The following is a 26,419-nucleotide window of genomic DNA, read 5'->3' on the forward strand; positions in this document are numbered from 1 at the left end:
AGGTTGTGGCACAGAAGAGACGCCTCATTTTTGTCTTGGGTATAGGATACGGGCTACGGAGACCCAGGTTCAAATCTCTGGAGCCGTTTGCTCTTGGTGCGAAAACAGCACGGTGAGGATTCTCTGACCTGAAATCATGTTTATGAGCAGCAAGCGGATGTTCAAAACATTTCCGCAAAGCTTTATTTAGACTAGTATTTGTATCCTACTCTTCAGTCAAAAAGGCTCCCAGAGTGGCTTGCTTACATGTCTGCTCAGAAGTAATCCCACTTAGTTCAATGATGCAGAAATCTTAGTTGTGGACATACAGCTGAAGTCTAGGACAGCTCTGGCTTCTAAATGATGAAGTGTGAGATCTGAAAGTTATGAGCGCACCCTTTGGTCTGGCTTCAGGGTGGCTCCTATAAAAATCCAACAAAATATAATCCAAACCAAACTATTAATTTTTTTAATGTTCTTTTGTAAAATAAAAACAAGAGTGAGCTTTAACTTCACCTGTCCAATAAATCACTCTAGAAAATGGATCAGATTTTTAAAAATCGATTTAAATCTTCACTGGCCTGAACTGTGGAATATCCTTTTTTTGAAAAATAGGGAAATCCTTTACTCCATCCCACTAGCCAGATGCTGTTAGCAGGATTTCTTGAAACACATGCAAGATCCAACGTTGCACTTAAAAATCTAGGCAGCAGGCGGATATTCAACAGGGGAAGGTTTCGTCCTTCCTGTTGCCCTCCGTCTGCCTAAAAAGCCTTTAAACAAAACCATTTTGTTTAGAGCAATCACTGCTGCCCCCAAGCCCATGACTGTCCCCACTGATTTTTATGGTTGGCAAAATAAAGTTTGAACTGGCCCCGGAATCCAGCCCTCCGTCTCCCTCTACACGTTATAAGTCTATGGCGCCTTCCTCCTCAGCATCCCTTTCCTTCCTCACAAGCCTCCTCCGCCTCTATTCGCCAGGGCGCCTGTCAGTCAACGTCTTCGGCGCCTCCTTCCCGATCCCTTCCCCTCCTCTCTTTAAGTTGCGCCCATTCTCACCTCCGGCTCGCCCCGCCCACTCGGCTCGGCACGAGCACCGATTGGCCACCGCGGGTTTATAACCCCCCTCGCAGCCCCGCCCACTCCAGCCTCTGCTGCGCAGGCGCGCTCAGCCTCTCGCCGTCTTCTTCGCAGCGACTGAGGCGCTTCTCGCTGAGGCGGCGGCGGCGGCGGCAACCGAGCCGGGCAGAGGCTCTCCCGAGGCGCGGCGCCATGTTCCGGCGGAAGCTGTCTGCGCTTGACTACCACAACCCGGCCGGGTTCAACTGCCGAGGTGAGGCGGCTAGGCCCAAACTCTCGTCGGCGCCTTTCCTCTCCGTCGTGGCCGGCGGCTTGCCCCGCAGCGCGCATGCGTGCGCACGTGGTTCCCCTTAGCGCCGCCCCGTGACCGTCTTGGCCACGCCCCTTGGCGCCTTTGGTTTTGTTCCTCTCCCCCGCCCCCCCCCCATCCTTGCTCGGTTCACACGTTACTTTGACTCGCGTGTGCTGTGCTCAATTCGTGCACATTAATAATAATTTAATATTAATATTAATTTATTATTTATACCCCGCCCATCTGGGCGGCTTGCAACCAAACACTAAAATACAGTAATGCATCAAACTTTAAAAGCTTCCTTAAGCAGGGCTGCCTTCAGATGTCTTCTAAAAGTTCGGTGGTAGTTGTTCTCTTTGACATCTGCTGGGAGGGCGTTTCACAGGGCGGGTGCCACCACCAAGAAGGCCCTCTACCTGGTTCCCTGTAACCTCACTTCTCGCAATGAGGGAACTGCCAGAAGGCCCTCGGAGCTGAACCTCAGTGTCCGGGCTGAACGATGGGGGTGGAGACACTCCTTCAGATATACTGGACCAAGGCCGTTTAGGGCTTTCTTTCTTCTTCTTTTTTTAAGAAATATTTATTAAGATTTTACAAAGACAAATATACAAAAACACATAATAATAAAAGAGAAAAAAATAAAAAATAAAAAGATAAATAAAACATACAGAAACAACAAGAAAAATTAAGAACAATTATTTTTCATAACATAAAACTCGTTTGCTTGTTTCTTTGACTTCCTCACACCTCCCCTTCTTGTATTCCCATTTAAATAATCAAATCAGCAATTCCTTACCCTCTTTAATTTATCTTATCTCTATAACTTAACATTTTATAACTCAGTATTTTCATACATTATCAATTCATTTTTGCATATTCTTATTAGCTTTGTTGCCAATACCACTTATTTCCAATCCAACACCATTTTAGTTATTTTTTTTACCTAATTATACCCTTCTTCCATATTCTTAAAGCATTACAGCTGGAAACCACTTAATTTCTATCCAACATTATTCTAACATTCATTAATTTTGCAATATTTCTGTAAATAGTCTTTAAATTTCTTCCAATCTTCTTCCACCGCCTCTTCTCCCTGGTCCCGGATTCTGCCAGTCATTTCTGCCAGTCCCACGTTTAGGGCTTTCAAGGTCAGCACCAACACTTTGAATTGTGCTCGGAAACGTACTGGGAGCCAATGTAGGTCTTTCAAGACCGGTGTTATGTGGTCTCGGCGGCCGCTCCCAGTCACCAGTCTAGCTGCCGCATTCTGGATTAGTTGTAGTTTCCGAGTCACCTTCAAAGGTAGCCCCACGTAGAGCGCATGGCAGTAGTGCAAGCGGGAGATAACCAGAGCATGCAACATTCTGGCGAGACAGTCTGTGGGCAGGGAGGGTCTCAGCCTGCATACCAGATGGAGCTGGTAGACAGCTGCCCTGGACAATTATTATTATTATTATTATGCACCTAATTTATTATTAATGTTGCAATACGTATATTAAATCTTTACATATTGATACATATATGTTATAGTCGTAAATTCATATTTTCACATTTCATTATGCACCATCATTTATCCATTTCTTATTTCTTGCCCTGTGTCTTCCCTCCACCTGTGTGTGACTTCCTTGTCATTATTTTGTAACTTTATTATTGAGATTGTAATTTTGTATCTTAATAATTAAACATTCAATCTTATAGATCTGCTTAGCTTAACTTAACTTCCCTGTGTGGTGCGCTCAGTGGTGGCTCGAGGGAAGTGCTCTGATACAGATTATTATTATTATTATTATTATTATTATTATTATTATTATTATTATTGCTATTGGATGGTGCATGCTATAGTTATAGTATTGGAATGTGGGTTTTTTGTATGTTGTTATATTTGCTATTGTTTTGTTAGGTTATGAAATTGTTGCTGTGTTATTTTGCTATGATATGAAATTGTTTTTGTAGTGTTTATTTGAAATGCATCCCTGTTTCTTTGTTGTAAGCCAATTTGAACATGATTTTTGGGTGGAAAAGCAGCATACAAATAAAATGAATGAATTAATACAATGAAATGAAATACATTTTCTTTTAATGTGTTCAATGGTCTTCTGGTACATCCTCTGTTAGTCTGCTTTGTTTTCCTTATGCAGTTCCCCCTTCAGCCCAGAGCTTTCCAAACTGTGTGTCGCAACCCGTTAAGTGTGTCAGCTGCTGTGTGTAGGGGTGTCACGCAAACACTCCCTGCTTTCCTGGAAAGGGGTTAGTTTAACCTCCGGTTTGCTAATAAAACTAAATTACAAAATGATGCTTGTCTGAAAAGTGTGTCACTGACATGAAAAGTTTGGAAAGCTCTGTAGTGCCATAAATCCTTTGGTGGATTCAATGACTTGGGATAGACTTTGACATCATCAATGTGACTTTATTAATCTGTTATCACAGATGAAACTGAATTTCGAAACTTTATTGTTTGGCTTGAAGACCAGAAAATCAGACACTACAAAATTGAAGACAGAGGGAATCTGAGAAACATCCACAATGCTGCAGAATGGACAAAGTCCTTTGAAAAGGTTAGTACTTCTTGAAACTTTAGTTGATGCTAACAGTTATTATTTCCGGTCTGGAAGTGCTTATCAGTGTGATCTGTCAGTGGCAGCTCCTGCCCCAAGACCCTTTGCTGTGAACAATGTCACATGACCATGTTTGTGCTTCTGCATTCCTTTGCTTTGCAGAGGCAAAATGCCCAATTCATCATTTCTTTGAGAACATAAGCAGAGCTGTGCTGGATCAGGCAAAAGGGACCATCTAGACCAGCCTTTCTCAACCTGTGGGTTCCCAGATGTTGTTGAACTACAACTCCCATCACCCCTAGCTAGCAAGGCCAGAGCTCAGGGATGATGGGAGTTGTAGTCCAACAACATCTGGGGGCCTACAGGTTGAGAACCGCTGATCTAGACCATGGGTAGGCAAACTAAGGCCTGGGGGCCCAATCCGGCCCAATCACCTTCTAAATCTGGCCCGCGAATGGTCCGGGAATCAGCGTGTTTTTTACATGAGTGGAATGTGTGCTTTTATTTAAAATGCATCTCTGGGTTATTTGTGGGGCATAGGAGTTCGTTCATTCCCCCCCCCCCAAAAAAAAAATATATAGTCTGGCCCCCTCAAGGTCTGAGGGACAGTGGACCAGACCCCTGCTGAAAACGTTTGCTGACCCCTGAAGACCAGCATCACTGTGGCCAGCCAGGTGCCCCAATTGGAAACCCAAATGCAAGACCACCCTTCCCTCTAGCAGTTCCCAGCAGCTGATATTCAGAGGCATTTATTGCCTCTGACAACAGGTGTAGAACATACCCATCATGGCTTGTAGCCATTGAGGGGCTTTTCCTTTGTCTGTGTTAGATTTATATCCCACCTTTCATCCATGATGAAGTTCAAGGTGACATAGATGAGGTTCCCAAGTGATCTCCCGTTCTGGCATTGGCCAGACGTGTTTAGCTGCAGACAAATTGTTGCAGGCCCAAGGCGAGGGTGTGCTTTTGTGTGTTTTTTTATAAGATATTTATTAAGATTTTTTTTAAAGTATTACAATAAAATAAAAAAAGAAAAAACAGATAGATAACAAAAATACAGAATAAAGAAAATTTAAAAACACATAAATTTTCAATTGCTTATTTTCCTTTAACTTATTTCCCGGACCTCCTCATACCTCCCTTTTTTGTATTCCACCACAAATTATTAGTTCAGCAAATCCTTACCATTATATTATTACCTATTTATAGTCCTTTTTTCCATATTCTCTTAAAGCATTACATCTTTTGTATGCAGTTTGTGTGTTGAGCCCTTACAAACTAATAAATGTTAGGTTTGCCCAGGTGAGGAGCAGCAGCAGCAATTTTCTATTTCTGCCCCCTTCCTCAATTCCTTAGTGTTACCCTCCAAGTCAAGATGCCCATTGCCTGGGAAGCTGCTCTCCCAGACAAACCTGCAGTGTTTGTTAATTTCTTATGAATCATTGAAGGTTCTTAGTTCAATCTTCTTGTTTTTCACAGTACCTTAAAGATGTGAATTGTCCCTTCAACATCCAAGAGCGACAAGAAACAATTGACTGGCTTTTGGGACTGGCAGTTAGGCTTGAGTATGGGGACAACGGTATGTTTGACTTTTCACTCTCCCTTGTCTTCAAAGGCAGTATAGATCCCTTTGCTTTGCAGTTCTGTTTTTCAAGCTGAGCCAGAAAGAGGCCAGAAAGCACATGCCAATTTACACTGTAATTTACTCTTAATTTGTGGCTGTAGTTTTTTAAGGTGCATAAAGGGAATACTCCTTTATTTCATTCCAAGGCTGGAGTCTTTAAAAGGGCAGCACTTTGCCTCAGAGTGAGTGTCGTTGATCTCAATAAAACGTGCCTTAGGGAGAAATGCCCAGGATTGTGCTGTAACTCTTCTGTTACGGCTTAAGCTTTATTTCTTACTTTCTCAGTTGCCCGAACAGTGTTGAATTTCGTGCCATTGCTGCAAGAGGTGTAGGGTGAAGGGAGCTCACACAAGGCGACATTAAAAGATAAAGGAGTCTGAATGCGGAGAGACTATACTGCTTGGAAGTTAGCAGGATTCAGTCGCTAGGCATCAGCGAGGCCACGGAAGCTAGAGGCTCAAGCACACCCAAACTTCCAGCTCAGAATAAGTCTGTCGTGTAAGGCTGTAATCTTGAACAAATCAATTTGGAAGCCACCTGAGTTCTGTCATCTTCAGTGGGACATTGGCTTGAGAGAAGTGGGCTTGAGAGTCCAGAGATTTTTGACTCACAGTTTTGCCCTTGATTACCCACAAGCCTGAGTTTTCTATCACACTCAGTTACTACATGTGACAGACACTCAGGGTTGGGAGCCTGGCTCTCTGTCAAATAGCTGCAAGGGGGAAAACATTAACTCTTTCCCTGCCCCCAATAGCTTTTTCTCTGAAACCACCACCCCAGCTATTGCCGTTGGTGTTTTTTTAACCTGGCCAGCCCACAGAATCCAAGGTTTGCAAGGAACAGCAAGCAGAGTAGAGGAAAGTTTTAAGGGCACATAAATACCCTTTGCCTGCCTGCCAGTTCTCTACTTTGCCAATTTGCAGCTCTTTGCTGATACCCCCATCGGGTTCTTCGCCAAATGTATAGTTTTGGCCTCACGTTTCCCTGCGTTTGGGCAGTGCTTCTCAGTTTCCTGCATTGTTCAGAAAATCTGTTGTTTTCTTTCCATGTTCAGCTGCTACTTAAGTGTCATCATTTTTATTAGCAATTGACAGGCTTCTGACGCGAAGGCTGCGGGCATCTTGGACAGCTGCTGCCGTTCTGTGCACAAGCTGTTCTCACGGAGAAGAATAGTTCAGTGCCTGTTTCCTTTGTTGGCCTGGGGCTGCTTCCTTTCATTTTTAGCTCATCCATAGTCCTCTCAAACCCCTTTGTCACTCACAGGCCAGAACGGCTTTTGTTTCAACAGCTGACAAGTATAAGGACTCCACGCCTGAGGGGGCTAAGAACACAGACAATGCATCTAAAAATGCAGAACCCCTCATCAACTTGGATGGTGAGTGAAGAAGCCACCGTATTTCATGCCGTGAAACAGGAGAGGGTCTCCAGGGCCACATTCCCTTGGGAGGTGGTAATCTTTCAGGAGTTGCATGCAGGCACTAGGTGGGACCGAAGCCAGCGGTGGGAGGGGCCAGGGCCAAAAGTGGGCGGGGCTATCCTTTCGCCCCACACCCTTTCCCCAGGCTGCCAGGAAAAGGATAAATCACTTTTACCAAAAGGTCTGAACACCAGAAGATCCCCTCCCTGCAAGTTCCTTCAATTGCTCCATCCATCTCCGCTTTCTTCTGGGCTTCCCCCACCTGCATGAAATTAGGCTAAGAGCCACAGGTTCCCCCCTCTTGCTGTAAAAGGTGGCACCTGGATTAAGCCATTCCAAAGAGAATTTCATGCAGTTACTATTTTTGAGGGGAATCAACTTGTGTGCATGTGCTTTTCCACAGTAAACAACCCTGACTTTAAGGCTGGTGTGATGGCTTTGGCGAACCTCCTTCAGATCCAGCGTCATGATGACTATTTGGTGATGCTCAAGGTTAGCTCGTTAGCAGCCTGTTCTTTCTTCATAAAGACAAACTGCAGTAGATTAAAAGTGGTTTTTTAAATGGTTTGTACAAGCATGCAGACCACTCTCCTCCCCCCCCCAAAAGCTGCTAAACATGTTAATTTTTCTATTTTATTTGGTAGCCTAGAATAAGTTTGGGGTGAGAGGTTTTGAAGAGGAAGGGGACTTGTAAGGGCATATTGTCCAGCCTCTGTCCTTCACCCTTCACAAATCACTGACGCTTTCGAAAGTCCTCTCTTTACCTACTCCTGCTCTTTGTAGTTAAAAGATTTTTCCCATAGCACACTCTTCAGTGGCAGGATAATTACTTATTCCAATTACCAGCTGCATTTAAAGCTAGGAAACCATTCCTAATGTTGATCTTCATGCTACCAACCTGTCATTGAAACATATATTTAAAAAAAACTTCCTGCCATAAGAGCAGTTCATCTAAGAGAGCTTCAGAAGTTTCCCAAGTAACTGACTCCCGAGTTGTGCATCTCAGGCCAGTGTGTGTTTACTCACAAGTAAGCCCTGCCAGCTTCATTCTGTGGGACTTACTCGGGAGTAAATGCGCTGTGGCCCGGCTCTGCTTCTAGGTTTGCTGTGAGGTGGGTAGCCCTTGCATTGAGGCTCCTGGCCTCTTCCCTTTAAAGGTAAAGGTAAAGGGACCCCTGACCATTAGGTCCAGTCGTGACCGACTCTGGGGTTGCGGCGCTCATCTCGCTTTATTGGCCGAGGGAGCAGGTGTACAGCTTCCGGGTCATGTGGCCAGCATGACTAGTCACTTCTGGCGAACTAGAGCAGCGCACGGAAATGCCGTTTACCTTCCCACCGGAGCGGTACCTATTGATCTACTTGCACTTTGACATGCTTTCAAACTGCTAGGTTGGCAGGAGCAGGGACCGAGCATTGGGAGCTCACCCCATCGTGGGGATTTGAACCGCTGACCTTTTGATCGGCAAGTCCTAGGCTCTGTGGTTTAACCCACAGTGCCACACGCGTCCCTGGAGGAACTTTGGTAGCCTTGGAAACAAGTACAGCAGTTAGTTGTGCTATGGCCACAATTTCTCTGTTGATATTTGGTGCTGCCTTTTCCCCATGGAAAGAGATAGAAGCAAAACTGAGCTTGTTGACCATGTCAGAAGACTGGGCACAGGCAGAAGTAATTGATGACCAGAAGTTCTCTTTTCTGGCATCGGTTCTTTAAAACCCACCTTTGTTGCAACGGCAGACTTTGAAATGCAGCTAAGATCCCGAGGTTTGTGTAGGGTGTCCGAGTCAGCACAAAACAAAAGGAGTTTGTCAGAATTCCAAGCCCATCTTTAGCCATGTGATAGTTGTGATTTATGCCTGTGGGACCTCCATGGGTGATGTACCCAGCACCTCCACGGTCACTCAATTATCCATTCACACTTGTGTGGAGGCCTAGCCTATATGGCCAACCTAAATATTTATATGCAGATAATGTGTGTTTAAATCCTAGAGGTTGCTTTGTTTAGGGGAAAGCAGTTCTGGGAGAGTAGTTTAGAGCAGATAAGAGGCCAAATAGTGGCATTCCTGACATTTTTTCCACGCTCTAAATCATCCCTCTGCAAGCTGGTTTTCCCTCTGTAGGTTCTGGGTACACGTGGAAATATAGGTGGGGAAAGGGTGATTGTACATTGCCGCTTGGTCACTCACAGTCACCTCAACCATGAACAAATGCTGTCATCGGGATTTTTTTAAATGCACGTTTACTGTTTGTGACATCTTGTTTGGCCTGAGAGGCAGCAGTTTAAGGGGCAAGAACTTTTGTGCCTGAAAAATCTCACCCATTATTTCCTAACTCCCACCTCTGCTCCCAGGAGCTACTGCAGAATCAAATATGGCCAAGTGGAGGAAAAGGAAAGGGAGTGTATTCAAATACTTAGGTCAGTTGAAACAAAACTTGGCCACCTCTTAGGAAGGCACAATCTTGGAAGGCACCGCTGAATTTTTTTTGGTGTAAGTTCTTCACAGTAAGGATCTCCCTCGCCCCTGCCAATTTAGGCACCATATGCCCTGATCTCATTGCATCATTTGCCACCGTATGTCATGCTGGCTTCTGTAAGCTCTTCCAGATCATCCTGGGCCAGAGGGATCCCCCAGCACTTACATGGGCTTTCCCCTTCTTTTTCCTTCCCAGGCAATTCGCATCTTGGTTCAGGAGCGTTTGAGTCAGGAGGCTGTTGCCAAGGCAAATCAGTCCAAAGAGGTATGTCTAACTCTCTGTCTCTGTACAGCCAGTGAACCCCGTTGCCTCAATTACGGCCACTTTCAGTGGCTTGAAATCCCTCTGCGTTAATAAAGCTGGCAGGGTCTGAAACCAGCAACAGCCCAGGCGATCCTGCGCAGAAAGGATGCAGAGAGAAGACCGCCTTTCGGAAGTAGCCACATTACATGATAGTTACCTTAAATGAAAAGCACGTCTCTTCAGAGAGGTGCCTTCTACACCTGTACATAGTTGGTGTGGATGAGCTAAAAGCACTCAGAAATTCCTGTGGCACAAGCTGCTTTTAGCAGCTCATGGATTTGCATAGGAGTGCCATGGGCACAGTGCCTCTCCAGAGCTGTGGAGCTAAATAAATGCCGTATTTTTCTGTGTATAAGATTAGGTTTCCCCCCCTAAAAAATAATGTCAAAAATTAGGGGGCTTCTTATACTCTGGGCCATCTCCCATTTACTTAAATCTGGGTCCCCCAAAATAGGGGACGTCTTATACACAGGGGTGTCTTACAGACAGAAAAATACGGTAGTTCTGTAACTGAACACAAGGTTGCTGGAATTAATGCATCCATGAAAATAGTCAGACCAGGGACGCAGCAGGCAGCCCACAGCGGAGTGCATTCAGAGAGGGAAGAGTCGCGCTGTGTTCTGCTGTTTTAACATCTCTTACTGAGATCAGCCGCTGGCAGAGTAGGTGGAGGTCAGCTGATAAAATTTTTCCTAGGCAACTCAGTGGCTGCTGAGCAGCTGGCTGCGCTCAGAGACCACATTGCCGATTAATCTCGCTTGACAGGTTCCCTCGTGGCAACTTGCCCTGTGCGAGAATAATGCCAGAGCCCTTCTCTTGTCTCCTGCCTGAGACCACCAGACCCATGATCCTTGGGTGGTAGCAGCGAAGGCTATGAGCCCGATGCAGTAGATTAGCTGGGAATTAGCTGATAAATGGGAACTGGTTTTAATTGGGGAAGATGTTGGGTTTTTTGCTTCTTGCTATGAAATCGCACATGGCACTTGTAAAAAGTAGGGGTACGTACGTGTGATGTTTTGACTTGCAAGTCCCCTCTATCTAGCTTCCGTATCTTAAAAGCTGTGGGAAAAATCACAAATCCCCTCTTGTTCTCAGGTCCAGCTTGCAGACTTCCAAAAGGCATCTGTGAGAATAGGCCATTGGACTTGATGGACCTTTGGATTTGATTCTGTAGGCTTGTCTTGTGTTCTTAAAAGACCTGGAATCATCAAACAGCCCGTTTGTGGAATAAATTAATTTAAACTTCTAAGCGGCTTCCTTTCCAAATGCCTTAGCTTCTGAGGCCACAATCCTGCCCACCACAAGTTGGGAGAGTTCGGGAGACTTGAAATCTTTGGAAGCAGAAGTGAGGAAATGCTGGTCATCAAAGTAGCTAGCAGCTGGAGCGTCTTATTTTAGGATTTGCATGACTTGAGTTGAATAAATGGAATCAACACCACCAAATCTGATGACTTGGATAAATTCAGTTGTTGAAGAGAAGGCATAACACTTCCTTTTCTCCCTTTTCTTTTCCCAAGGGCTTGCCTGTCACCTTGGACAAGCACATTCTTGGCTTTGACACAGGAGGTAAGAGAGTGCGCTTCAACACAGCGAATTTTTTTGGGGGGGGGGGTTCTGTGCACATCCTTTGAAGACACCATGGTTTGCATGCTGGGCAAGTTTGGATGCATGAGCATCATGTTGTGTGTAAGCTCATCACAAAGCATGTCCCACTTTCTCTTGCCCTGCTGCGAACAGGATTTGTATTTTAATCAGTGTCCTGCTGTTACCAGAACTGTTTGGGGACATTGAGTCGCCAGCCTCCTCTCATCCTTACATACTTGGGAGAAAATACTCTCTCCGTGAGAGTAACTTACTAAAACTATTTCAATTAAATTAGTGGAGAGAACGCTTCAAGGAGGGCGTAATCCGTAGTCCTGTGGGTCAGGGTTAGCCCTCCTTTGGAGGCACAGAACACCTGGGAAAAGGGTAGTTTATGGGGAAAATAGGAACCCAAGGGAATGGGAGCATATTTCCCGTTTCTTTTCCCCCCATCCTGCCCAAGGCAGGGCAAGTTGAAGACCTCTCTAATCCGTGTTGCATTTGTGATGGCATCTCACCCCGATTTAGGGAGCCCAGGAAGAGCTAGTTCCAGAAAGGAGTGTGATGCCCTTCTCTTTTCTGCTTTTAAAGCCAGTGTTGGATCAGTGCCCCTCCCAGCACCTCAAATGCATGGGAGTAAGGAGATGCCACTATGTTCACCTGCAACTGGTGGAGAAACACTGGCCTAGAGAGGCGTGTTCACAAGCCAGAGTTCAGCCCCTGAGATTTTACTCGCCTTCTTGGTATGGGATGCTGCACTGGCGCTCTGCCCGTCTTTTGGGAGCTGGGCACCAGGGGATATGGGGCCTTTGCTAGCCAAAGAAGACCTGCAGTCCGTCCAGGTGTGCCTTTCCACTTTCGCCCAGCCTCAAGCTGGCAACCCAGCCAGATGGGCAGGGAATAAATATGAAAACTATTATTATTATCGTTGCTTTAGTTCACTCTGGTGCTCTGTGGCAGTGCTAGAATTTGTGGACATCCAGCTTAGCATGGAAGGGTACTTCTTAACACAGCACTAATTAAATTATGGAAGAGGTAGAGATGGCCAAAGTTGGAGGACTTTAAAAGAAATGACTGGCAGAATCCGGGACCAGGGGAGAGCGACAGCGGAAGAAGACTAGAAGAAATTTAAGGACTATCTTAAGAAATATTGTAAAATTATTGAATGTTAGAAGGACGCTGGTTTAGAATTTATGTGGTTTTCAGCTGTAATGGATAAGTAAAAGAAAAACAAAGGTCAAAATTTGAATGAGAATGAAGGGAAAGGATTTGTTGAATCAAATAAATTAGAAAATGGAATACAGAAAGGGGTGGTATGAGGAAGTCGGGGAAGTAAGTTATAAGAAAACAAGGGATTGAAAGTATACTTGTTCTTATTTTTGTTTGTGTTTATTTTTTTTCTTTCTTGTATTGTTCTGATTTTATATAATTTTTGAAACTTTAATAAAAATCTTTAAAAAAAAAAAAAGAATAAGGCTGTCAATGGTTGGGTTCCCTCTACTGTCTGAGGCACCATTCCTCTGAATAGGGAGGTTTTTAATGTCTGATGTTTTATCACTTTATTATTATTATTATTATCATTCTGTTGGGAGCTGCCCAGAGTGGGTGGGGAAACCCAGCCAGATGGGCGGGGTCTAAATAATAAATTATGATGACGATGAATATCAGTGGCTGGGAATAACAGTGGGGAGAGCATTATTGCACTCACGTCCTGCTTGCGAGCTTCCCATTGGGGCACCTGCTTGGCCACTGTGAGAACAGGATTCGGCCCTAGACTGGCCTTTGGCTAGATCCAGAAGCAAAACTCCTCTTCATGTCCTTGTCTGTAAGGCTCTCCCATATCGGTCTTTACAGCCACAGCGGGTTCTGTAACCTTCCCGCAGCTTGCCTTCACCCCCAAAGGTGCCGTCCTCCATTGTCTCCCGAGAGAGACGGATGCAAGGGCTGACTTCAGGGTTGCTTCAGCTGCTCTTGGCCCAAGGCATCACCAAGCCCCCTTGTCTTGTGGAAGAAAGAAATAAAGTTTCAGGGCAGCTGAGTGAGCTTAAGCACTTAGGGCTCGGCTCCAAAGGTAATGGCAAACTAAAGCTTGATCAACCCTTTCCTTTTCCTCTTCCCTTCCGCCCCAGATGCCGTTCTGAACGAAGCCGCCCAGATCCTCCGCCTCCTGCATATAGAAGAGCTCCGGGAGCTGCAGACGAAGATCAACGAAGCCATCGTAGCGGTCCAGGCGATCATTGCCGATCCAAAAACTGACCACAGACTGGGCAAGGTGGGGAGATGAGCAGGCAGGCAGGCTCCTGGCTCTCCAGCTGCTGCTGCTGCTGCTGCTGGCCTCGCCCTTAGGGGAACTCCTCCAAGCTGAACCTCGCATGCAGTTGAGAAAAAAAGGATACGGCTGCCATGTTTGGAAAGAAAACAAGGGCAGCTGCCAGCACATCCGCTCCATATGATTTTTTCTTTACGTGAATAAAAGCTTGGATTAAACCGATCCAAACCGTCATCCTTTAGTGCGAGGCTGCCAAGGACAACGGGAGCTGCCACAGTCCCTCCACTTCGAGGGAGTGTGCTCCGAGAGCGTATTGCATGGGATAAGTGATGCTCCGAACTTCCAAGGCCCCCACCTCAAATGTGGAGTGTTCCTTTTACACACACACACACACAAACGCATTTCATTGTGCTGTGAGCAGAAGTTCCCGGTAGTTGTGTCAAAAACAAAGCGCCTTGAAACTGCCCAGGAAAATTTAGAAAATTTATTATTTTTATTATTATTAAATTCATGGAGTAGCCTAGAAAAGACCAGAAGTTTCAGTCAGGTGTTGGCACATACACCTCACTTGCGCAGAGCCCTGGGGGGGTGGGAAGGGTAGATTTGAGCCAGTTCATTCTAGCATATTCTCATATAAATACTAAAAACAGTCAGAAGAGGCGAGAGGTGGACGTGGGCATTGGATTTTGCAAAATACCCTTTGCATGGCTCCTAAACTACTTCCACCTTTCTCGTACAACCAGAGCTCTTTAAAAAACCAACATGGACTTCTTAAGGCACTTTTGCAGAAGCCATTCCCGTACATACAGATAGAGTCCCTATACAGATTGCTGCCACGCCACCCGTTTAAAAGCAGAGAGTCTCTTGTGTTTTCTAATAAAATAACAATAGAGTAAGGATAAATGTATATGTTCATAATTATTATTTTTTTCCAAAGTTGCTCCCATCAGCAAAAGGGTATAGCACCATTTCATCTTGGCAATACATAAAAAAATGTTTTCATTAAAAAAAAATACAGTAGTAAAAAGATTTGAGGTATAACTTAAAAAATACTGGATAATTTTGCTCTAAGTTAAACCGCTTAATTCCCTTCAGTACATATTGCTGGTTGTCTTCATGTAGTTGGGAGAGGGGTCTTTTGCACTCTGTACAATAATATCTTCTCAGCGGGAGTCTCCTTCCAGCTGCCACAATGGAACTCTCCCCCCCCCCCCCGGCCCTTTCTTCTGCCCCAAGTACCAGTAGCTTATTTTCTTCCTGCAAAAAGAGAAGCAGCAAGGGTTATCTTGAAGGAAGACAATTCTTAAGGTAAAGAAGATGCAAACTCCTTCCTGTCCCAGCTCTCTCTCTCTCTCTCTCTCTCTCTCTCTCTCTCTCTCTCTCTCTCTCTCTCTCTGTCTCTCTCTCTCTCTCTCTCTCTCTCTCTCTGTGTGTGTGTGTGTGTGTGTGTGTGTGTAGAGTTCATAGGCAGTGATATGCCTCTCTGATGGCCAAAAAACCATATTTTCTCTGCTGAATAAAAGACATAAGTTGACGCACTTCTGAAGAGGCCAAAACGTTCTGCAAAAAACATCCTGCCCTTGCAGGGTTTTTATAACTTGTTGCAAAGCCCCAGTTTTGGCACTGTTTAGTTTTTAGCTGGATCTTCCTTTTCACTCACTGCCCAATCAGGAATCCTATCGATGTGCTGAGTTCACAGCACTTTTCTGCTAGGAATCCCACAGTGCGGATCTGATAGGAATTAATCAGATGTAGAGGACGCGGGTGGCGCTGTGGGTTAAACCACAGAGCCTAGGACTGCCAATCAGAAGGTCGGCGGTTCAGATCCCCGCGACGGAGTGAGCACATATGGTAGAATTTGCCGTCCTTTTAATTTGCACTTCCAGCAGGCTTCATTACTCAATCTGTACATTTTTGCCAATTTAACCGGGGTAATATATCACTAAGGGACACGGGTGGCGCTGTGGGTTAAACCACAGAGCCTAGGACTTGCCGATCAGAAGGTCGGCGGTTCGAATCCCTGCAACGGGGTGAGCTCCCGTTGCTCGGTCCCTGCTCCTGCCAACCTAGCAGTTCGAAAGCACGTCAAAGTGCAAGTAGATAAATAGGTACCGCTCCGGCGGGAAGGTAAACAGTGTTTCCGTGCGCTGCTCTGGTTCGCCAGAAGCGGCTTAGTCATGCTGGCCACATGACCCGGAAGCTGTACGCTGGCTCCCTCGGCCAGTAAAGCGAGATGAGCACCGCAACCCCAGAGTCAGTCACAACAGGACCTAATGGTCAGGGGTCCCTTTACCTTTTTAGAGGTAAATTGCCCTCAGTCCTGATAGGTAGACAGAGACAAGGATTCTGCAGGAATGTTTCATTTGCCATGGCTTTTTCCTGTTCTACTGCACTGTGATGTCAGCAGCAAGAATAGTTTTGCAACAGCCCTGAGAAAAACCACTAGAAAGAAGAATTTTCCCAGGGAGCAGAAAATGCTTGCGGTTAAGCAACATACATTTCTGCCAAAACCCCAGATCTTACCTCCTGGGCAGTATGGGTGAACGGCTGTTATTCCATAGAGATGTGTTCGCTGTTCTGGAAGATATTCACCTGTAAAAGCACCACTGTCTTTGTTCACAGCTATGACGCCATCCCTGAGCAGAAAATGGGGGAGGGAAAATGGTTTTCATCCAATGCAACATCATTCCTTCAAGAGCAGTGGCTAGCTGGCCTATGCCAAAGTGTGAAAGGTCAACAAATTAAGAGGCACGATGATGAAAAATGACCCCAGCTAATGCAAGACACTTTTAAAGTGTTGTGAGTGGTCGGAGTTAAGTCTGACCCCCTCAACTGGCCCAGGTTCCCCAAACACCAGCAGGTGAGCCATTTTTGAGGCCTCATTCTACAGTTCTTCCCAAGACACATTTCCTGTGCAATGCAGGAGACGACAAACTCTCCCGTGTAGTGACTTTTCCACATCCGGAATGGTTGGGCCAAGTGTGTGGGTACCTTCATAGTGCGAGAAGAACATCAACCCAAACTTGTAGGTCACTTAAATTGGAATCGGCTTTGTGTTGAAAGAGGCTTTTCTCCCAGCCTTTGGGACCTACCTTCTCCAGTCCGTGTGGTAGAAGTGATTGGCATAGCTCACGATGCTGAAGGGATAGTTGAGGTGGTTCTGAATGACGCGACGCCCCGTCCCGTTAGGCAGTGCACATTCCAGCTTCTTGGTTCCTTTTTCCAAAGCAAAAAGAGGGAGAGTTAAATTGGGGGCATTCTCTTCCTTGCTCTGGTCCATAATTGCAAATACCGTATTAGCCTGAATATAAGCCACATTATTTTCGCAATGTAAAAAGTGAAAATGCGGCTTATATTCGCAACCTTACGGTATGCAGCCAGGAGCGCTGGGCAAACAGCGCCAGGAGCGCGGCAAAACAACACCCGCCCTGTGTTTAGTCCCCCGTCCTCTTCCCCCAAGGCTGGGAACGGGGAGAGCGAGGAAGGGGAAACACTGCCAGCAACACAGCACGTCTCTCCCCCCCCCCCCCAGTATGCAGCCAGGAGCAGCGAGGAATGGAGTGGATTATATTCAGGTATTTTGTCTTTTCCCCCCTCCAATTTTAAAGCTGCAGCTTATATTCGGGCCAATACGGTAGATGATTCGGGTTGCAGAATTGGGCTGACCTTAAGTGAAGGACTGACTTGCGCATCCCGTTTTTTTTTGGGGGGGGCACATTGTGAGTGGAGCATTAGCCTAAAAAGACGGTCTGTGGGCAGAAAACACCAGAATGCTTACGGGAAGGGGAGGGAGGTGTCTTTAGTTAAGTGATCTGTAACAGGAGACAGGCGTTCCTGAAATATCATTTTCCTAATGCCTTCACATCACCTTTGTGTGTCCAGGGTTATGGTCTGAAGCAGGCTTCCTCAACCTTGGCCCTCCAGATGTTTTTGGCCTACAACTCCCATGATTCCTAGCTAGCAGGACCAGTGGTCAGGGATGATGGGAATTGTAGTCTCAAAACATCTGGAGGGCCGAGGTTGAGGAAGTCTGGTCTGAAGGTTCACAAAGCCACCACCTTGCTGAGCTAAGCAGCTCCAGGTCTGGTCAATGTTTTAGGTGGGTTAGCACCTGGAAACAATCTGGCTTCCATAATGGAGGGAATGGGGTATAAATGGAAGGGAACAAAATAAATAAAATATGCCGCACAGTCAGATCCTTTCTGGTTTTTAAGAGCACACTCTCAACCTTTATAGTCAAGGTTTGTACACACAGGTTTAAAGGAAATAAATAAGGTTCTATATTCAGGCAACCCAATTATATTAACATGAAGTGCAGCCCTGAATGTGGTTGATCTTGACTGTTGGGTCCTTAAAAGCCCGTCTGTGATTTCTGACCCCCTCCATTTCTCTCCACGAAATGCCCCTTACCTGCATCTGCCCAGCAAATCAGTTTGGAGAAGGGGTCGAAGGTCAAGCCGTTGGGCAGCCCAATGTCTTGGTTGACCAAAATCCGCCTGTGTTCCCCAGTCACAGTGGATGTCTCGATTTTGGGGGCTTCGCGGTTCCAATCCGTCCAGTACAGATTCCTGGAGGGAGATCCCAAGAACAACTAAGGTTGGCTGTGCATCAAAGTGGTTACACAAACAAGGTGAGGCCTGAGATTTGTGTGCCGGCTACTCCCATTATTTTGGGAAGTTCCTTCATCACCTCTTCCCGGGAACGGATCAACAGCTGTCATGGACATCAAACAGGCACACACATACCAGAACCAAACCTACACCATAATTATTTTATTGGCTTCAACAGAAAAGCTTCTTCCACAAATTACAATGAAGTTTCCTGCATTGCAGGGGGGTGGGCTGAATGACCTGTGGCGGTCCCTTTGAACTCTATGATTCTGTGACCCTATGGGTGCCTGGGAATGCTTCTGTGAGCACCTCTTGCACTTGAGGAATTCCTGAGATCTGCACCACTGGCTGACTCCCTTTGAGCTTTTGGAAAGAAGGCAAAAATGCTTTTTTGTTGTTGTGTTGCCAAAACCTCTGGGGATTAATACCTGCTGGTTAGAGTGCTGGTCTTGGCATTAGACTTTTGTTTTGCTTTTTTTACAGTTGTAACAGAAAAAGGGGGGAAGCAAATAACAACGGGAACATTTTTTTAAAGGTAAAAAAAGGTAAAGGTAAAGGACTCCTGGGACGGTTAAGCTCAGGGAAAGGCAACTATGGGGTTGCGGTGCTCATCTTGCTTTTCAGGCCGAGGGACCACAGACAGCTTTCCAGGTCATGTGGCCAGCAGGACTAAACTGCTTCTGGTGCAACGGGACACCGTGATGGAAAGCAGAGCGCACGGAAACACCGTTTACTCTCCCGCCAGAGCAGTGCCTATTTATCTACTTGCACTGGTGTGCTTTCAAACTGCTAGGTTGGCAGGAGTTGGGACAGAGCAACGGGAGTTCAGTGGGTGGTGCTGTGGTCTAAACCAGTGAGCCTCTTGGACTTGCTAATGAGAAGGGCAGCAGTTCGAATCTTGATAATATAGGCTAATATAGTCTGAATAGGCATCTGAGTGAAACTGACAGTGCTGGTGAGCTGCAGTAGGTAAGGGACCAAACACAGAATTGAAAAGCCCCTGACTGGATCTCTCCTCTGCCTGTAGCCTCGGCTCTCCAATTGCAAGTAAGATGGGGATAATGACAGTACTGGTCTACCCTACAGGGTTGTTGTACGGGTAACAAAATAATGAGATTGCACTTCAAAATTATTACCGTATTTTTCGCTCTACAGGACGCACTTTTTCCCCTCCAAAAATGAAGGGGAAATGTGTGTGCGTCCTATGGAGGGAATGCAGGCTCCTTGGCTTCAGCGATAGCAACGCGAAGCCTCCGAAGCGCAGAGGGAGCGCTCCCTCCGTGCTGCAGAGACTTTGCGTTGCTTTCGCTCTCCAGGCTTCAGGGATAACCGGAACTTGCACTGCGCTCCGAAGGCTTCGGGTTCCTTTTGCTGAAGCCGGGAGAGCAAGACTCTCCTGGCTTCAGCAGAGAGGGAGAGCTGTGCAGCGTGCCCCTTCAGCCAAGCGGGAGGAGAAATGGAAGGGGCTCTGTTTCTCCTGCCGCTTCGCTGAAGGGGCGCTGAGCAGAGAGGGGGAGAATTTTTTTTCTTGTTCTCCCCCTCTAAAACAAGGTGCGTCCTATGGTCGGGTGCATCCAATAGAGCAAAAAATACGGTACCTGTACAACCCTGTGCATGTCTGCTCAGTGATGATGTGGCACAATGGGCCAATGTGTGGCTATTACCCAGAAGGTTGGTCATTCAAACCCACCCAGAGATGGCTGTGGGCAGGTTTCCTGCATTCCAGCAGGTTGGACTAGACTCTCGAGGTCCCTTCCAGTTCTACAACTCTATGATTCTATGATAAAGGGGTTGCTCCATTCCCTTGTTTATTTTGCCCTCTTCTTTTTCCTTTTTTTAAATTGAAGATGTACTGTATTTTTCCGTGTATAAGACACCCCCATGTAAAAGACAACCCATATTTTTTTAAAACCCCAAATTAATAAATTAAGTTGTTCAGCTTTTTGGGGTGGGTGGGGGAGGTCACTTCCGCCAATCGCTCACCCACCTGCCCACCACTGCCAATCGCTTGCCACGACGACTGCCGATTGCACACCTCGCCGCAGCTGCCAATCGCCTGCCCGCCTCACCACCACCAATAGCCCACCCGCCCCCTTGCCGCAGCTTGCCAATCACCTGCCCGCCTTGCCACAGCCAATCGCCAGCAGGCCTTGCCACAGCCACCAATCACCTGCCCAATCGCCGCTGCCAATCTCCTGCTTGCTACTGCCATCGTTCTGCCCGGACACTGAGGTCCAGCGCCAACAGCCTTCTGGCAGTTCCCTCGCTGCGAGAAGCCAAGTTACAGGGAACCAGGCAGAGGGCCTTCTCGGTAGTGGCACCCACCCTGTGAAACACCCTCCCACCAGATGTCAAAGAGAAGAACAACCACCAGACTTTTAGAAGACATCTAAAGGCAGCCCTGATTAGGGAAGCTTTTAATGTTTAATAGGCTATTGTATTTTAGTGTGTTGTTGGAAGCTGCCCAGAGTGGCTGGGGAAACCCAGCCAGATGGGCGGGGTATAAATAAATTATTATTATTATTATTATTATTATTATTATTATTATTATTAATCACACATCCCCCCTCTGCGTTCACTATCTGTGTATAAGACGACACCCTTTTTTTTTTTTAGCAAAAACCATCGTCTTATACATGGGAAAATACGATAAGTTCAGTGTGGCTACTCTCAAATATGTAGGTATAAGATTGCAGCCTAAAACCCGCACAAACCCTGGTTCAATTTGCAATCGATGCAAAGACGGCTGAAGGAAATGCTCTTCAGACTGTGTCATAGTCACAAAACGACTTCAGAAATTTCCCTTCTGCTTCTCTGCGGGGCCTGCCACTCACCCGTGAATGGGATCCACCGCGATGGCACGAGGGTTGACGAGGTCTGTGGCGAAGAGGACGCGGCGCTCTGTGCCGTCCAGCCGGGCACTCTCGATTTTGTCCAAGCCACTGTCTGTCCAAAACATGGTCCTTCGGAGGTGGTCAATGGCGAGGCCTTCTGGACTCATCAGCCCTGAGGAAGGAGAAGTCCAGAAAAGACTTTGATGGAGGCTCAAGGATTCATTGACCTCAAGGTTTTAAGAAAGGGGTACTGTCTGCATGTTCCGTGCTGTTCTGTTTATCATGCCACTTCCAGGTTTCTGGGAAGTGAGAAAACCTATAAAAAGCATTATGCACAAGAGCAGTTTGCACAATCCAATAAGGAATCGCACAATGCAATTCAAAACAGTCACAATTAGAAGAGTTTGGATTTGATATCCTGCTTTATCACTACCCAAAGGAGTCTCAAAGTGGCTAACAATCTCCTTTCCCTTCCTCCCCCACAACAAACTCTCTGTGAGGTGAGTGGGGCTGAGAGACTTCAGAGAAGTGTGACTAGCCCAAGGTCACCCAGCAGCTGCATGTGGAGGAGCGGGGAAGCGAACCCGGTTCACCAGATTACGATTAATTGCACATTTATTCAACATCCAGTTAAGACTGCTTAGCTTAATTCAACAACACTGATGATCCAGCCTTAGCAGATTTTTGAAGCCCGATAGTCTTGCACACCTTGAAGTCCTCCCTGACTCTTGGTGCCCCTCAATGAACATTTCAGAACTGCAGCCTGGCATTTACAAAGCACGCCTCCAACTGATGCAAAATACCTGATCTGTCCCCGTCCCCCCCCCCCCCCCGCGCGCTGGGCATTGCATGTGATAGGTGCATCCTGCATCTATCCTGCTTCCTCCAGAACAATCCCTGGACATTTGCAGACTCCCTCGGAGCAAAAATCTGCCAAGTTTTCCTTTTAGGGGAAGTTTCCCGACTTTGCAAATATGAGCAGGGGGCAGGGGGTATTTCACAACCTCCAAAGCGGACTGGGGACCCAGAGAAAGCGAGCCACATACCCAATTCAAGTTTGTCTTTAATGGCAGGAATTTCGAAAAGTCAAATGAAAAAAGGAACACCCATAAGGTAAAACTGCTTTTCCATTCAAGTTACCAATAGCAACAGAAATACATAAAATATAGGGATACTCAAGAATGCAGTATAATTTTTTAAATCTATTTAAATCACTTTATTAAATCACTGCTTAAAAAGGGACGCAGGTGGTGCTGTGGTCTAAACCACAGAGCCTAGGACTTGCCGATCTGAAGGTCGGCGGTTCGAATCCCCGCGACGGGGTGAGCTCCCGTTGTTCAGTCCCTGCTCCTGCCAACCTAGCAGTTCGAAAGCACATCAAAGTGCAAGTAGATAAATAGGTACTGCTCCGGCGGGAAGGTAAACAGCGTTTCCATGCGCTGCTCTGGTTCGCCATAAGCAGCTTAGTCATCCTGGCCACATGACCCGGAAGCTGTATGCCGGCTCCCTTGGCCAATAAAGCGAGATGAGCGCCACAACCCCAGAGTCAGCCACGACTGGACCTAATGGTCAGGGGTCCCTTTACCTTACTGCTTAAAAAGCAAGAAATTTTCACATACCCGATTGGATAATCGTCTCTGGTTCTGCCCCTTGTTCCAGACTCGCCCGGCTTATGGTCCTACCAGCAACATCCGTCCAGTACATCATCTTCTCTCTGCAGTCGTAGTCAATCCCCACCACAATGGAACCCTAGAGGGGGTGTGAACACAGAGGAACAGCCAGACATTGAGGCAAGACCATTTCTCAGCTTCCAAGAAACCCGGTCGCTATTTCCAGCTTCCGGCACTTACAAGGAACCACCTGCTTGCTAGATTAGTTGTCAATAACTGGCTGCACTGGTTTAATTTAGCAGGCAATACGAAAAACCCTGAATATGAACACTCTTCAGAAACTGGGTTTTGCCCCTCAAGCCCTTCTAAGTCTCGGCTTGGGCCAAGCAAAAGCAATGGTTAGGCTAAGAATTATAGACACCGAGAGACAACAGGACTGCTTAAGGTGCCCTGACTACAAAATTGTAGAAATTGAGAGATATACAGCTGAACCAGCAGCATATCTCTTTTTTCTTGTATCCAAAAATGCAAGAAGCGGTTTTACACTTGCCAGAAGCTGGACTCTGCCCTCACCGGTTTTGGAAGGATCCTTTAAAAAAGTCCCATATGACCAGAGAATTTGCGCCTGTCCACTGGGAGATATAGGAAGCCCTGAACACATATTTTTTAGATGTCCCTTTTACGATAAGGCACGTAGAGAAACCATTGACCCCCTGCTGGTGAGGCTTGCTGACCTCCCGGTAAAGCAAAAATTTGATTAAACATTAAAAGCTTCTCTAAAGAGGGCTGCCTTCAGATGTCTTCTAAATGTCAGGTAGTTGTTTATCTCTTTGATGGGAGGATGTTCCACAGGGCGGGCGCCACTACCGAGAAGGCCCTCTGCCTGGTTCCCTGTAACCTCACTTCTCGCAGTGAGGGAACTGCCAGAAGGCCCTTGGAGCTGGACCTCAGTGTCCAGGCAGAACGTTGGAGGTGGAGACGCTCCTTCAGGTATACTGGGCCGAGGCCGTTTAGGGCTTTAAAGGTCAGCACCAACACTTTGAATTGTGCTCAGAAATGTACTGGGAGCCAATGTGGGTCTTTCAGGACCGTATTATGTGGTCTTGGCAGCCGCTCCCAGTCACCAGTCTGGCTGTCGCATTCTGGATTAGTTGTAGTTTCCGGGTCACCTTCAAAGGTAGCCTCACATAGAGCGCATTGCAGTAGTCCAAGGGGGAGATAACCAGAGCATGCACCTACATTCTCTATCTTCCTACTTTCGGCTTCATTACATGTCTATGAGTTCTGGCATTATGAGAGATGGGGGGGGGGCTTTTCTCTATCCACCTTCGTGCATAATTTTATGAACTTCAGCCCTAAGGTTTTGAATGCTCCTAAAAGACGATAAATGCACTTGCTTAATTATTTTTGGATAGCCTGTGTCTGTCCGCTCCCTACTGCGTTTTGTTTGTTTGGGGGCAGGGGGGAGCACCCTGGAAAGAGCCCTGCCACAGGATCAGGCCAGTGACTCTTCTAATCCAGCGTCCCGATCCCACAGTGCGCAACCAGATGCCGGAAAGCTCCGATGGAATGAGACTGATTTGTGGCTTGTAAATAAACACTTTTAGAGATAGCAACGAACTGTCTCTGGACTTGATTTATCCCTCTATCTCACACAGACGGCAGGACCACTGCAACTCTGCTTTCCTGCCCAGGTCAGCCCCTAAGCAGATCTACGCAGGGAAGCGCTGACTGGACGGCAGGATTTAATGCCCAAAATAGCTGTCAACTTTTCCCTTTTCTCGCGAGGAATCCTATTCAGAATAAGGGAATTTCCCCTTTAAAAGGGGAAAACGTTGACAGCTATGGCCCCAACTGGTAATCAGATGCGTTCCAGCTCCGACAGTGGAGCACTTAAGGTATCCTTTCTCAGGCACCAAAATGTCCCGGCTCAGCCCTGCAAATAACTTCAAAAACATCAGCACCTTTTACCAACCAATTCCGTCTATTCTGTCCGCCCCCCCTCAACACACATATACACAGTTTCTTTGGAAACTTTCTGTTTGAGAGCAAGAAAAGTGTTTAAATGAGTCCACGATCTCCAGAGAGCTGCATCTTCGGGGAAAACTTTTGTTCAACTGGTGATATTCTTCCCCGCGGAAACCCTGGAGGTCCTGCTCTCTCTCTCTCTCTCTGCCTGTTTTAATTTTCTGTGAATTTGCTCGATTCCCCACTGGGCTGGGGTTTTGTTTTACTTCACGTTTAAGCGCTCTCTCTCTGACCATGAAGAGGTGGTCTGGAGGACAGCGGCCTTTCGCTGAAAACAAACCACCACCACCCCAATCGTTTCCTGGAAGCTTTGTTTGCCAACACTTCTTGGCTCGGAGCTCCTTAAAAATCTGGGCAAATAATATTAACCGTTTGAGATGGGAGGAATAGTCTCTGAGAGGGGAGCTTCAGAGCAGTATTTTAAGGCACAGGAGAGTTTGAGGAAGGAAGGGGAAATGGATCCCAGACCTTTTCCCATGGTGGGACCAGAACCCAATTTTGAACGCTGTGTGTCAGTGAGACAACTTTCACTGTGAAATCTCTCTATTTTCTTCATTTTAACAGCTTTCAAGGGCATGTACTCAAAAAGGGTTTAAGTTGTGAAACATATTGGGGGGTGTTGCAGGAATTTATGTATAGGTTGGGGGGGTTGCCCCTCCAGCAGATATCATGCACATGCAGCCTCATCAAAACACCTCATCACAGTTTCTTCCTATCTACCGTATTTTTCACCCTATAGGACGCACCTTTTCCCCTCCAAAAATGAAGGGGAAATGTGTGTGCGTCCTATGGGGCGAATGCAGGCTTTCGCTGAAGCCTGGAGCGTGACAGGGGAGACCCCGCCGCCAGCCCCGCAAGCTCCGGGGACAGTGGGGAGGCGCAGCGCGTCTCCCCGCTGTCCCCAGACCTGGTCTGAAGGCGGGCGGCGGGGAGAAGAGCGCTTTTCCCCGCTGCCTGCCCCGCAAGCTCCGGGGACAGTGGGGAGGCGCAGCGCGTCTCCCCGCTGTCCCCGGACCTGATCTCCCCGCTGCCGGCACCACAAGCGCCTGGGGGGGGAAATAAAAAATTTTTCCTTTATTTCCCCCCCAAAAAACTTGATGCGTCCTATGGGCCGGTGCGTCCTATGGGGCGAAAAATACGGTATTCAAAGGGCCTTTGCTGCACGATACCCAATGTATCGAGGGAACCACCAGAAGGCAGATCTGCACTCAGCCAGGAAGTTCACTGACCACAGCATCCTAGATCCTTTCCACCTCCAGAGATGTGGGCGGCAGGTTGGGGAATCCTGCATTGCTGCGCACAGGTTCGGGGTTAGCCTGCCTCTGCCCCCCACATGTGGTCTTTTGACATGGGAAGAGGTGGTCTTCCCACCTCCAGAGCCACCCATTCCTCCTTTGCCCCCCACCCCACCCTCACCCCCCCCAGGAAAAATACTTTACATGCAGGGAGAGCAGGGTCTTCGCTGCCTCCTTATGAAGCCTGGTGCCGTTCAGAGGCAGGTAACCGATTTGCTGGCCCTGGGCGTACAGCAGGAACGTCCCGGACGAGGGTGGACTGACGTCGGGGCGCGGAGAGGGACGGACGGTCGGAGGGGCGACGCTGGGCAGGCCTGCGGGAGAATCGAAGAGTTGGAAGAGTATCATCTAGTCAACCCCCTGCAATGCAGGAATACGTAGCTGTCCCATACGGGGATCAAACCTGCAACCTTGGGGCTATCAGCACCACGCTCTAACCAACTGAGTCACCCAGGTGGAGAGGCAAAAG

General features: G+C 47.1%; 2 protein-coding genes across 2 annotated transcripts in view; one reads left to right on the forward strand and one right to left on the reverse strand.

The window, feature by feature from the left end:
• The first annotated feature begins 1,125 nt into the window (after window positions 1-1,125).
• RTRAF (RNA transcription, translation and transport factor) lies at window positions 1,126-13,795 on the forward strand. Its single transcript, XM_083620444.1, has 8 exons — window positions 1,126-1,312; window positions 3,779-3,906; window positions 5,386-5,485; window positions 6,819-6,905; window positions 7,351-7,439; window positions 9,616-9,684; window positions 11,241-11,289; window positions 13,434-13,795. Exons 1-8 carry the CDS (start codon window positions 1,252-1,254, stop codon window positions 13,586-13,588), a joined length of 738 nt encoding a protein of 245 aa, XP_083476570.1. The 5' UTR covers window positions 1,126-1,251; the 3' UTR covers window positions 13,589-13,795.
• A 247-nt stretch (window positions 13,796-14,042) lies between these two features.
• NID2 (nidogen 2) overlaps window positions 14,043-26,419 on the reverse strand; it is an 80,345-nt gene continuing 67,968 nt past the window's right edge. The window contains exons 15-21 of the mRNA XM_083610975.1: window positions 26,095-26,264; window positions 22,637-22,766; window positions 21,018-21,189; window positions 17,984-18,141; window positions 16,666-16,789; window positions 16,097-16,209; window positions 14,043-14,830 (exon numbers count right to left, since the gene is read on the reverse strand). Coding sequence (XP_083467101.1) covers window positions 14,820-14,830; window positions 16,097-16,209; window positions 16,666-16,789; window positions 17,984-18,141; window positions 21,018-21,189; window positions 22,637-22,766; window positions 26,095-26,264 — 878 coding nt within the window. The 3' untranslated portion in view covers window positions 14,043-14,819. The remainder of the gene's footprint in view (window positions 14,831-16,096; window positions 16,210-16,665; window positions 16,790-17,983; window positions 18,142-21,017; window positions 21,190-22,636; window positions 22,767-26,094; window positions 26,265-26,419) is intronic.

The sequence above is a fragment of the Podarcis filfolensis genome, assembly GCF_964270895.1.
Source record: "Podarcis filfolensis genome assembly, chromosome: 1".
Classification (NCBI taxonomy): domain Eukaryota; kingdom Metazoa; phylum Chordata; class Lepidosauria; order Squamata; family Lacertidae; genus Podarcis; species Podarcis filfolensis.